General features: G+C 43.3%; 1 protein-coding gene across 1 annotated transcript in view; it reads left to right on the forward strand.

Annotated features, from left to right (window-relative positions):
* LOC137370623 (protein unc-13 homolog B-like) overlaps positions 1-14,260 on the forward strand; it is a 783,931-nt gene that overhangs the window by 541,372 nt on the left and 228,299 nt on the right. The window contains exon 11 of the mRNA XM_068032730.1: positions 11,555-11,607. Coding sequence (XP_067888831.1) covers positions 11,555-11,607 — 53 coding nt within the window. The remainder of the gene's footprint in view (positions 1-11,554; positions 11,608-14,260) is intronic.

Raw genomic sequence — 14,260 nt, forward strand, 5'->3', positions numbered from 1 at the left:
TCTTAAAACAATAGTCAGACAACTCTATTTGTGAAATAAGATTCTTTTTAAACTTCTTAGTCTTCCTAACCCTCATACACACACACACACACAAATACTAAAAAATAAAGTTAACCGGAGAAAAAGGCTTTTTCAGTTTACAACTGTTTCTTAGGAATAATAAAGTAATTAGGTTGTCACTTTCTGGTAGGATATTTCCGGGTAGGTGAGGTTTCCCAGAGTCGGATGCCACTCGATGTCTCTCCAGGTGAGGTTGATGAACAGCCTGTGATGGGTAGGCGTTCAAGGCAATTCATCTGCGGCAGGCGTTGCACAGATCTTTCACTAAAAGGTGCAGCAACAGGTCTACTTGGATTTTGAAGTAGCAGTCTACCAACAGAAGCTTTCTTGAACTTTCAGGATCGACCAAAACACAAGGGGCAACAGGAATCACTCTTGAGGCAGGGATTTGTCAGAGACTGGAGGAGTAGGAGTTTGTTACCTTTCAAATTGCAGGGGATTTCTCTCTGCAAAGCAGTTTTCCTTCACAGAGTTGTGACTCCTCTTTTCGTGGAGTTTTTTCCTCTCTCTGGGGGTCTTTTCCTCTCTCCAGGCAGACCACCTCAAATGTAGATTTTATTTTCCCAAGAGAGGCACCTATTCTTTATCAGAGAGTAGGCCTTTTTCTCTAGTCTGCAAACAGGTCCCAGCCAGCTTACTGCTGGTCCAGCCCACACTTCTTTCACAATGCAAAATGAAACTAAAACCCACAATCAAGTCATGTGACAGTCATAAATCTTCTTGTCATTTCCCTGTTGAGCTGCTTGGAAACAGGTGCCTCGCAGTCGGTGCACACTTTACTCGGTCCACAATTCAAATATTGGCTCTTAGAGCACTTTTTGCAAAGAAAAATAGGAACAGTCACATAACTGTATCCAGATCATTAGTCCAGACCTCTGGATTACTAGTCCAGTAATATAACCACTATGCTACAGTACTCCTTGGTGCCACATGTTTTTTTTTATTCATTCATGGGATGTGGGTGTCACTGGCCAGGCCAGCATTTATTGCCCATCCCTAATTGCCCTTGAGAAGGTGGTGGTGAGCTGCCTTCTTGAACCGCTGCAGTCCATGTGGGGTAGGTACACCCACAGTGCTGTTAGGGAGGGAGTTCTGGGATTTTGACCCAGCGACAGTGAAGGAACGGCGATATAGTTCCAAGTCAGGATGGTGTGTGACTTGGGGGGGAACTTGCAGGTGGTGGTGTTCCCATGTATGTGCTGCCCCTGTCCTTCTAGTTGGTAGAGGTCGCGGATTTGGAAGGTGCTGTCTAAGGAGCCTTGGTGCATTGCTGCAGTGGATTTTGTAGATGATGCACACTGCTGCCACAGTGCGTCGGTGTGGAGGGAGTGAATATTTGTAGATGGGGTGCCAATCAAGCAGGCTGCTTTGTCCTGGATGGTGTCGAGCTTCTTGAGTGTTGTTGGAGCTGCACCCATCCAGGCAAGTGGAGAGTATTCCATCACACTCCTGACTTGTGCCTTGTAGATGGTGGACAGGCTTTGGGGAGTCAGGAGGTGAGTTACTCGCCGCAGGATTCCAAGCCTCTGACCTGCTCTTGTAGCCACGGTATTTATATGGCTACTCCAGTTCAGTTTCTGGTCAATGGTAGCCCCTAGGATGTTGATAGTGGGGGATTCAGCGATGGTAATGCTGAATGCTAAAGAGCAGGAAGGCAGCGCAGGTGTCCCCTGCGGTCATCTCCCTCCACAACAGGTATACCGTTTTGGATACTGTTGAGGGAGATGGCTCACCAGGGGAAGGCAGCAGTAGCCAGGTTCATGGCACCGTGGCTGGCTCTGCTGTTCAGAAGGGCGGGAAAAAGAGTGGAAGGGCTATAGTCATAGGGGATTCGATTGTAAGGGGAGTAGATAGGCGGTTCTGTGGTCGAAAGCGAGACTCCCGAATGGTATGTTGCCTCCCAGGTGCACGGGTCAGGGATGTCTCAGATCGGCTGCAGAACATTCTGAAGGGGGAGGGTGAACAGCCAGTTGTCGTTGTGCACATAGGCACCAATGATATAGGTAAAAAACGGGATGAGGTCCTACAAGCAGAATTTAGGGAGTTAGGAGCCAAGTTAAAAAGTAGGACCTCAGAGGTAGTAATCTCCGGATTGCTGCCAGTGCCACGTGATAGTCAGAGTAGAAATGAAAGAATAGTCAGGATGAATGCGTGGGTTGAGAGATGGTGCAGGAGGGAGGGGTTCAGATTTTTGGGACATTGGGACCGGTTCTGGGGGAGGTGGGACTATTACAAATTGGACAGTCTATACCTGGGCCGGACTGGAACCAATGACCTTGGGGGTGCTTTTGCTACCGCTGTTGGGGAGGGTTTAAACTGATGTGGCAGGGGGATGGGAACCAAATGAGGTCAGTAGAGAGTAAGGATGTAGTAACGAAAGCCTGTAAGGAACTAGATAATGAAGTCAGCGTGACTAAGGGAAAGAGTAGGCAGGGAGCAGATGATGAAAGCAAAGGGACTGGTGGTCTGAGGTGTATTTGTTTTAATGCAAGAAGTGTAGTAGGTAAGGCAGATGAACTTAGGGCTTGGATTAGTACCTGGGAGTATGATGTTATTGCTATTACTGAGACTTGGTTAAGGGAAGGGCATGATTGGCAACTAAATATCCCAGGATACCGATGCTTCAGGCGGGATAGAGAGGGAGGTAAAAGGGGTGGAGGAGTTGCATAACTGGTCAAAGAGGATATCACAGCTGTGCTGAAGGAAGGCACTATGGAGGACTCGAGCTGTGAGGCAATATGTGCAGAACTCAGAAATAGGAAGGGTGCGGTAACAATGTTGGGGCTGTACGACAGGCCTCCCAACAGCGAGCGTGAGATAGAGGTACAAATATGTAAACAGATTATGGAAAGCTGTAGGAGCAACAGGGTGGTGTGATAGGAGATTTTAATTTTCCCAACATTGATTGGGATTCACTTAATGTTAGAGGTCTAGATGGAGCAGAATTTGTAAGGAGCATCCAGGAGGGTTTTCTAGAGCAGTATGTAAATAGTCCAACTTGGGAAGGGGCCATACTGGACCTGGTGTTGGGAAATGAGCCGGGCCAGGTGGTTGACGTTTCAGGAGGGGACTACTTTGGGAATAGTGATCACAATTCCGTAAGTTTTAGAATACTCATGGACAAAGACGAGAGTGGTCCTAAAGGAAGAGTGCTAAATTGGGGGAAGGCCAACTATACCAAAATTCGGCAGGAGCTGGGGAATGTAGATTGGGAGCAGCTGTTTGAAGGTAAATCCACATTTGATATGTGGGAGGCCTTTAAAGAGAGGTTGATTAGCGTGCAGGAGAGACATGTTCCTGTGAAAATGAGGGGTAGAAATGGCAAGATTAGGGAACCATGGATGACAGGTGAAATTGTGAGACTAGCTAAGAGGAAAAAGGAAGCATACATAAGGTCTAGGCGGCTGAAGAAAGACGAAGCTTTGAAAGAATATCGGGATTGTAGGCACAATCTGAAACGAGGAATTAAGAGGGCTAAAAGGGGTCATGAAATATCTTTAGCAAACAGGGTTAAGGAAAATCCCAAAGCCTTTTATTCATATATAAGGAGCAAGAGGGTAACTAGAGAAAGGATTGGCCCACTCAAGGACAAAGGAGGAAAGTTATGCGTGGAGTCAGAGAAAATGGGTGAGATTCTAAACGAGTACTTTGCATTGGTATTCACCGAGGAGAGGGACATGATGGATGTTGAGGTTAGGGACAGATGTTTGATTACTCTAGGTCAAGTCGGCATAAGGAGGGAGGAAGTGTTGGGTATTCTAAAGGGCATTAAGGTGGACAAGTCCCCAGGTCCGGATGGAATCTATCCCAGGTTACTGTGGGAAGCGAGAGAGGAAATAGTTGGGGCCTTAACAGATATCTTTGCAACATCCTTAAACACGGGTGAGGTCCCGGAGGGCTGGAGAATTGCTAATGTTGTCCCCTTGTTTAAGAAGGGTAGCAGGGATAATCCAGGTAATTATAGACCGGTGAGCCTGACGTCAGTGGTAGGGAAGCTGCTGGAGAAGATACTGAGGGATAGGATCTATTCCCATCTGGAAGAAAATGGGCTTATCAGTGATAGACAACATGGTTTTGTGCAGGGAAGGTCATGTCTTACCAACTTAATAGAATTCTTTGAGGAAGTGACAAAGTTGATTGATGAGGGAAGGGCTGTAGATGTCATATACATGGACTTCAGTAAGGCGTTTGATAAGGTTCCCCATGGTAGGCTGATGGAGAAAGTGAAGGCGCATGGAGTCCAAGGTGTACTAGCTAGATGGATAAAGAACTGGCTGGGCAACAGGAGACAGAGAGTAGCAGTGGAAGGGAGTTTCTCAAAATGGAGACGTGTGACCAGTGGTGTTCCACAGGGATCCGTGCTGGGACCACTGTTGTTTGTGATATACATAAATGATTTGGAGGAAAGTATAGGTGGTCTGATTAGCAAGTTTGCAGACGACACTAAGATTGGTGGAGTAGCAGATAGTGAAGGGGACTGTCAGAGAATACAGCAGAATATAGATAGACTGGAGATTTGGGCAGAGAAATGGCAGATGGAGTTCAATCCGGGCAAATGCGAGGTGATGCATTTTGGAAGATCCAATTCAAGAGTGAACTATGCAGTAAATGGAAAAGTCCTGGGGAAAATTGATGTACAGAGAGATTTGGGTGTTCAGGTCCATTGTTCCCTGAAGGTGGCAACGCAGGTCAATAAAGTGGTCAAGAAGGCATACGGCATGCTTTCCTTCATCGGACGGGGTATTGAGTACAAGAGTTGGCAGGTCATGTTACAGTTGTATAGGACTTTGGTTCAGCCACATTTGGAATACTGCGTGCAGTTCTGGTCGCCACATTACCAAAAGGATGTGGATGCTTTGGAGAGGGTGCAGAGGAGGTTCACCAGGATGTTGCCTGGAATGGAGGGCGCTAGCTATGAAGAGAGGTTGAGTAGATTAGGATTATTTTCATTAGAAAGACGGAGGTTGAGGGGGGACCTGATTGAGGTGTACAAAATCATGAGAGGTATAGACAGGGTGGATAGCAAGAAGCGTTTTCCCAGAGTGGGGGATTCAATTACAAGGGGACACGAGTTCAAAGTGAGAGGGGAAAAGTTTAGGGGGGATATGCGTGGAAATTTCTTTACGCAGAGGGTGGTGGGTGCATGGAACGCTTTGCCAGCGGAGGTGGTAGAAGCGGGCACGATAGCGCCTTTTAAGATGTATCTAGACAGATACATGAATGGGCAGGAAGTAAAGAGATACAGACCCTTAGAAAATAGGCGACATGTTTAGATAGAGGATTTGGATCGGCGTAGGCTTGGAGGGCCGAAGGGCCTGTTCCTGTGCTGTAATTTTCTTTGTTCTTTGTTCTTTGAATGTCAAGGGGAGATGGTTGGATTCTCTCTTGTTGGAGATGGTCATTGCCTGGCACTTGTGTGGCGCGAATGTTACTTGCCACTTATCAGCCCAGGCCTGGATATTGTCCAGGCCTTGCAGCATTTCTACATGGACTGGTTCAGTATCTGAGGAGCCTCGAATGGTGCTGAACATTGTGCAATCATCAGCGAACATCCCCACTTCTGACCTTATGATTGAAAGAAGGTCATTGATGAAGCAGCTGAAGATGGTTGGGCCTAGGACACTACCCTGAGGAACTCCTGCAGTGATGTCCTGGAGCTCAGATGATTGACCTCCAACAACCACAACCATCTTTCTTTGTGCTCGGTATGACTCCAGCCAGCGGAGGGTTTTCCCCCTGATTTCCATTGACCTCAGTTTTTCTAGGGCTCCTTGATGCCATACTCGGTCAAATGCTGCCTTGATGTCAAGGGTAGTCACTCTTACCTCACCTCTTGAGTTCAGCTCTTTTGTCCATGTTTGAACCAAGGCTGTAATGAGGTCAGGAGCTGAGTGGCCCTGGCGGAACCCAAACTGAGCGTCACTGAGCAGGTTGTTGCTAAGCAAGTGCCGCTTGATGGCACTGTTGATGACACCTTCCATCACTTTAGTGATGATTGAGAGTAGGCTAATGGGGCGGTCGTTGGCCGGGTTGGATTTGTCCTGCTTTTTGTGTACAGGACATACCTGAGCAATTTTCCACATTGCAGGGTAGATGCCAGTGTTGTAGCTGTACTGGAACAAATGGGCTAGGGGCGCGGCAAGTTCTGGAGCACAGGTCTTCAGTACTATTGCCGGAATATTGTCAGGGCCCATAGCTTTTGCAGTATCCAGTGTCTTCAGTCGTATCTTGATATCACGTGGAGTGAATCGAAATGGCTGAAGTCTGGTATCTGTGATGCTGGGGACTTCAGGAGGAGGCCGAGATGGATCATCAACTCGGCACTTCTGGCTGAAGATTGTTGCAAATGCTTCAGCCTTATCTTTCGCACTGATGTGCTGGGCTCCCCCATCATTGAGGATGGGGATATTTGTGGAGCCACCTCCTCCAGTTAGTTGTTTAATTATCCACCACCATTCTCGGCTGGATGTGGCAGGACTGCAGAGCTTAGATTTGATCCATTCGTTATGGGATCGCTTAGCTCTGTCTATCGCATGCTGCTTACGCAGTTTGGCATGCAAGTAGTCCTGGGTTGTAGCTTCACTATGCTATCTCTGGCAAAACAGCAGCCCACGCGATTTATTTCCAGTTCTTTGCTGGTCCATGACTGCAGGTTAGCAGCTGCATAATAGGCATTTTATTTCCTTTTCTACTTCTGCGGAAGTACTTTGCGTTCTTCTAGCTCCGTATTATGGCATTGATGAAATCGGAACCTTGTGGTTGTAAATCTGTAGCCTTTTGCTTCATGTCTTGTCACAGATTATTGAAACTCCCAACATGTTGTGCCATTCTAAATCTATCAATGGTATGAATGGTTGTATCACTGACTACGATTGTGAAGCAGTGTGCGCATGTTAACTTCGGCACTCATTGGCATATATTGGTTATAAAATTTGTCCAGCTGAAAGAGCTTTCATTAACATAATTTTTTATTGCTTGTAGCAAATTGCCATTTGCAGTGGTTCCTTGTTAAGTTTTTTGTTACGAAGGAAAACCCTGTGAAGATGCAGAAATCTTTTTGCAAGTCTATTTCCAGAAAGATTGAGAGGAATGGGAATAATTGGCTAGCTCTTTGAAAGAGCTGTCACAGGCATGATGGGCCAAATGGCCCCCTTTTGTGCTGAATTCTATGATTCTATGTATGAAGGGATTGGATTATGATCAGCAAGTACATAAATTGGGTATATTCTCAGTAGAAAAAGAGAAAGTTCAGAGGTGCTGTTGCTATATTTAGGATTCTAAAAGGACTAGATAATGTAGACCATCACGAGCGTTTTCACCTTGTCCAGAATAGTAGAACCAGAGAACCTGGCCTTCACTTGAAGGGAAATAAATTCAAACTAATCTGCAGTCGGGGAGTGGTAAATTTATGGAATAGGATCCCTGGGGAGACAGTGGAAGCAGATAGTATTAATTCATTCAAAAGCAAATTAAGTAGATTTCTTTCATAAAAATAACATTTTGGGATAAAGTATATGAATAATTTGAAAAATGACATGGCAAATGTAGCATGCTTGGATAGAACATGTGACTTTGGACCTAAAGCTTCCACCACTGGGGAGTTTTCCTCACTTTGTTTTTGTTGTAGACTAATCGATAGAGAATGATTGCCATGATTAGCCAACGATTCCATTATTGTTGTTTCATGCAACAACCATGATGGTTGAAGGTGAACTAAATGGACCTATGCCTTTTCTCATCTCTCAATTCCTATGTTGCTCGATTAGTCTTCAAAGCAATTTAACTACATAATTGCGCATTTCCCTACTTCGATTGAAAAATTGCTGATTTGATAATCCAATCATCACAGCCATTCTGTCCAGTTATTCAGAACAAAGGAAGCAACACTTTGGATTGTAAATGTGGGATGTGGGAAAACAAATTAAACTTCTCCTATGAATGACTAAAGAGATTGAATATTGAACTAATATCGTCACGAGTGAGCATAGAATGGCAGCACACATGTTTCCTCAATTTGCCACCTAATATTTGAGCTTTAGCTTTGTCAAGTTTTGGAATGTGAGGACAGACAATCGTATTTTGATTTAATATAACAGATCTTATCTTGCTGTGTCAGGCTAAACAGCATTCTCAGTACCATGTGATAGGGTAATAGCAAGCTGGTAAATGTATTTTAAAATAGTGCTATTATTTCCTACTGGTCAAAACTAGAAAAAAAGCTTCAATTAATTCAATGGAGCAATTAACATAAATATCAATACTTCATTCCTAACAAAAGCTTTGAAAATACATATATTTTCCAATGTTCCAATGCTCTGTCATGGAGCAGGTCAACATGCGTTTTGATTCCTTATTCCTCCCGTAGTGGATAGTCTTTTAAGAGGGAGGCCTGAGCCAATAAAGTGGGCTGTTACTTACTGAGAGGATGAGAAGTTCGAAAGGTGAGTCATACCAGGTTACACATCAGACTGGCTGAATTCAGGCCAGCATTGATAGCAGAAACGTCAAACTGGTTTGTCTTGCTGTGTGAAAGAAAGACAGGACAAAACAAATCCAAAAAAAAGGATAAAATGTTTCTTGCATAGCAATTTTCTGAATTTTTCACCATTTTGTCTGTGCACACTAACAATATTTTCCTTGTTTTTATTTTGCAGAAGGGTGTACAGCAGTGCTGCAGGTTAAAATATTTCTAATTATTGAATTTCTGCAACTAAGGATCCAGATATTATACATAATATCTATAGAATGAATTGTTGTGTTATTGGCTCTAAACACAAACGTACCAAATACTATAACAATGATTGGTAAACTAAACGAAGGGTTCTTTATTGAAGATTAACAGGATTCTAGGAGAGCTCCTCAATACACGTGCTACCTGCTAACTAACACCACTCCAACTACTGTATCACATATTAACTTGCATCACTTCCTGTGATGATGTATACTGAGCTATTTACATATTCAGTAGTATGTTAATCAGAATTAAAGCAATATCGCAACAAGGATATTGATATATTATACATAATATATCTAACATAACATAACATTTATATATTCTACATAATTATTTTGTTCTGACTACAACTGCATGTTTTTTGTCACCGCATTACTAGTTAACATCACTTCAAAACATGGAAAAGTAGGTTTTTTTAAAATTGCATAATTCAGAGTTATGAAAAGTCCACTCAATGCTGATTGAACTCTTAGAAAATGCTGGTTTTGTTCATTCTGCAAACACTTAGGTAAGTGAGTAATACCTATGAACACTCTAAGTTAAAACTGTTTTTCATATAAGCCACTACCTAATTTTACTGATGAAGCTCAATGTGTTCGTCACGCATGGTATGTCGTGAGAATTCTTTACTTCCATCAGCCAGAAAAATGTGTTCTCTCTGCACCAGTTATTACAGAAGAATTTAAGTGTTATACAAGGGGGATAGGAACAACAGTTTACAATCACAAAATCTGGACCCACAAATGGCATCTCAGTCTTTTGGTGCAGATGAGTCTGAAAATCTGTTCTAAAGCGGGTGCAGGGGCAGAGGGACCTGGGGTATATATGCGCAAATCATTAAAGGTGGCAGGCCAGGTTGAGAAAACGGTTAATAAGGCATACGGAATCCTGACTTTATAAATAGAGGCATAGAGTACAAAAATAAGGAGTTTATGGTGAACCTTTATAACACTGGTTCAGCCTCAACTAGAGTATTGTGTCCAATTTTGCAGGGTGCAGAAAAGATTTATGAGAATGGTTCCAGCGATCAGAAACTTCAGTTACATGGATGGATTGGAGAAGCTGAGGCTATTCTGCTTAGAGAATAGAAGAGAAGGTTGAGAGGAGATTTGATAGAACAAAGAACAGTACAGCAACAGGCCATTCGGCCCTCCAAGCCTGCGCCAATCTCGATGCCTGCCTAAACTAAAACCTTCTGCACTTCCGGGGACCGTACCCCTCTATTCCCATCCTATTCATGTATTTGTCAAGATGCCTCTTAAATGACGCTATCGTACCTGCTTCCACCACCTCCCCCGGCAGCAAGTTCCAGGCACTCACCACCCTCTGTGTAAAGAACTTGCCTCGCACATCCACTCTAAACTTTGCCCCTCTCACCTTAAACCTATGTCCCCTAATAACTGACTCTTCCACCCTGGGAAAAAGCTTCTGAATATCCACTCTGTCCATGCCGCTCATAACTTTGTAAACCTCTATCATGTCGCCCCTCCACCTCCGTCGTTCCAGTGAAAACAATCCGAGTTTATCCAATCTCTCCTCATAGCTAATGCCCTCCAGACCAGGCAACCTCCTGGTAAACCTCTTCTGTGCCCTCTCCAAAGCCTCCACGTCCTTCTGGTAGTGTGGCGACCAGAATTGCACACAATATTCTACGTGTGGCCTAACTAGAGATGTTCAAAATCATGAGGGGTCTGGACGAAGTAGCTAGGGAGAAACTGTTCCCATTGGCGAAAGGGTCGAGAACCAGTGGACACTGATATAAGGTGTGTGGCAAAAGAACAAAGGCGACATGAGGAAAATACTTTTTCCACATTCAATGGTTAGGATCTGGAATGCACTGCCTGAGAGTGTGGTGGCAGCAGATTCAATCGTGGCATTCAAAAGGGAATTGGATAATTATCTGAAGAGAAAAAATTTGCAGGGCTGGGGAAAAGGCGAAGGAGTGGGACTAGCTGAGTTGCTTTTGCAGAGAGCTGGCACAGACACGACAGGCCGAATAGCCTCCTGTGTGTAACCATTCCATGATTCTGTGAAAAGAAGGCATGGCGCAGAGATTGCTAATTTGTGCTTTACGTAACGGATTGAGCTTCAAAATCATACCTATTTAAAATGGAATCTTTTTTTAAAATAAATAGCTTACAATTTCTGGGAATCAAAGGGAGAACAGTCGAACTAGTCCAAACGGTTTTGGTTCTACCCAGTGACCCAGACAGAGAATGGGGATGCCAGTGTGTATGCTTGCTGAGGGTGCATGCAAACCTCAATTTACATGTGCACAACTGCACTTTTTGATCACAATGCAGCAATTAATAAAATTAACCCTTTGAGCTGCAGAGCAGTTGGGAACGGCCATAACCTGTTTATACAGTCAGGCTGTTCATCCTTTACTAATCTCATACTGGACATACAAAAAATTGAACACTTTGTTCTTTACAATTTACTTTCTGTCATGTAACTATCTAGATTTGGAATATTATTGAGGTTTTGTGTTTGATAAAAGTATATCTTGTTGAAACATGTTCAATCTTCATTGAACAGATCCTTTAATTTCCAGTGTACTAAGGAAACTTTACTACCATTCTCTTGTCTTTTTTGATTATTTTTGTTTCATCACAGACATTTGTATTTTTGTGCATTTGGAAACAGGACGGTACAATAGTAACATGAGCTGATCTGTTTAGTAAATATATTTGTCTGAATAATTTGTGACCTAATATGCATTTCTTAAATGTTTGTTCCTCTCTAACAAACAAACACTAGACGCAACTCGGAGGTGATGGCGATCCATCAAAGCCGCCTTGGTTTAAAGGAGGGTAAGTAATTCCTCTGTTGTCCACAGTAAGTAATGTAGTATGGAAGCATCTGTTAACCAATAGAAAAATGTCAAAGCTGTTGAAGTGATCCTTTATGGTTCTCTAGTCCTATTATTGATTCTTTCCAGATAAAATTCAAGATCTACTGAAATATAATTATAAACACATTTTGCTAACTCATAGTATGCAATAAAGTTTCTAAAATTTAGAAATGACCTTTCACAAATGAATGATCCCACATCAATGGCCACATCTTGTGAACTGTACTTGTACATGTCAGAGGAGAGCTTTCTTCAATGCTTAATACTTTATAATGAGTTACATATAACACATAGAATAGGTATGATTTTCCATAGAAATGTAGGTTACCACAGCATGGAACTTTCATGCTATCAGATCCTCCCAAGCCCCCTTAAGCACAATGAAGGAATGTCTGGGAACAACTGGAGAGGAACTTGGAGAGGGAGGGGCAAGATCCAGTTGTCATGGTCCATGTTGTGACCAGTGGCATAGAGAAGATAAGAGAGAAGGTTTTGCTAAGGGAATAATAAAAGTTATGAAATAAATTAACAAAGCAGAACCTCATGGGTGGTCTTTTCAAGATTACTACCCGAGCCACATGTTAATTGGCAGAGGGATAAGTAAATCAGGAAGGTGAATGCGTTGCTGAAAGACATAGTACTTGGCACCAGTACTGGGACAGAAAGGAGTTGTAGCGCTGGGAAGGGCTCCACCTGAACGCGACAGTATCTTGGCGGAAAGGTTAAATAGGGCTGCTGATAGGACAGGTAAGCAGGGGGAGGCATCGGGTGAAAAATAGCAAGAGTAGCATAAACGGTCAAGGATCAAATACAGTTAGAAAACAGAAGTATAAAAGGACTTTTAAAAATGAACAACTACTAAAGACGAATTAAACTGCCTGCACAACAACATCCAAAATAATATAGGGGAATTGGAAGCAAGAATTGATAGTGTGGAACCAGATGGAGTAGGAATAACCGAAACAAAGAACAGGATGGGCATCTAAATATTACAGATTATAACATAATCAAAAAGGGTCGGGAAAGGAGAAGGGGGCGGGATGGAGTAGCTTTACTAAGTAGAACTAACGTAAGAACAATACGAAAAAGGGACATAACTAAAAGAAGTTTAGAAACAGAATTGGTATAAAAGACAAGCAGGGATCGATCACATTAATAAGGACATACATATGGACAACCTAATGCCAGAAAGGAGGTGGTGAATGAAATTTGTAAGCAAATATGTGACATGAATAAATAACAGATTAATAATCATGGGAAATTTTAACTACCCCCATATAAACTGGCAAAAAGAGTCAACAAAAGGGGTACGAGGAATGAAGATTTTATAATAAGTACAGGATTCCTTTCTTACCCTGTATGTAAAAAATCCAACAAGAAAGAGAGCAGTACTAGAGCTAATAATGGGAATTGAACCTGACAAGATAAGAGAAGTAAGTGTAGGGAAACATCGAGGCAATGGCAATTACACTGTAATAACGTTTCAGATGAAGATTCAGGAGGAACAAAGATGACAAAGACCAAAATATTAAGAACAAAAGAACAAAGAAAATTACAGCACAGGAACAGGCCCTTCGGCCCTCCAAGCCTGCGCCGATCCAGATCCTCTATCTAAACATGTCGCCTATTTTCTAAGGGTCTGTATCTCTTTGCTTCCTGCCCATTCATGTATCTGTCTAGATACATCTTAAAAGGCGCTATCGTGCCCGCGTCTACCACCTCCACTGGCAACGCGTTCCAGGCACCCACCACCCTCTGTGTAAAGAATTTTCCACGCATATCCCCCCGAAACTTTTCCCCTCTCACTTTGAACTCGTGACCCCTAGTAATTGAATCCCCCACTCTGGGAAAAAGCTTCTTGCTATCCAACCTGTCTATACCTCTCATGATTTTGTACACCTCAATCAGGTCCCCCCTCAACCTCCGTCTTTCTAATGAAAATAATCCTAATCTACTCAACCTCTCTTCATAGCTAGCGCCCTCCATACCAGGCAACATCCTGGTGAACCTCCTCTGCACCCTCTCCAAAGCATCCACATCCTTTTGGTAATGTGGCGACCAGAACTGCACGCAGTATTCCAAATGTGGCCGAACCAAAGTCCTATACAACTGTAGCATGACCTGCCAACTCTTGTACTCAATACCCCGTCCGATGAAGGAAAGCATGCCGTATGCCTTCTTGACCACTCTATTGACCTGCGTTGCCACCTTCAGGGAACAATGGACCTGAACACCCAAATCTCTCTGTACATCAATTTTCCACAGGACTTTTCCATTTACTGTATAGTTCACTCTTGAATTGGATCTTCCAAAATGCATCACCTCGCATTTACCCTGATTGAACTCCATCTGCCATTTCTCTGCCCAACTCTCCAATCTATCTATATTCTGCTGTATTCTCTGACAGTCCCCTTCAGTATCTGCTACTCCACCAATCTTAGTGTCGTCTGCAAATTTGCTAATCAGACCACCTATACTTTCCTCCAAATCATTTATGTTTAACACAAACAACAGTGGTCCCAGTACGGATCCCTGTGGAACACCACTGGTCACACGACTCCATTTTGAGAAACTCCCTTCCACTGCTACTCTCTGTCTCCTGTTGCCCAGCC

Source organism: Heterodontus francisci, chromosome 1, assembly GCF_036365525.1.
Source record: "Heterodontus francisci isolate sHetFra1 chromosome 1, sHetFra1.hap1, whole genome shotgun sequence".
NCBI classification, from domain to species: domain Eukaryota; kingdom Metazoa; phylum Chordata; class Chondrichthyes; order Heterodontiformes; family Heterodontidae; genus Heterodontus; species Heterodontus francisci.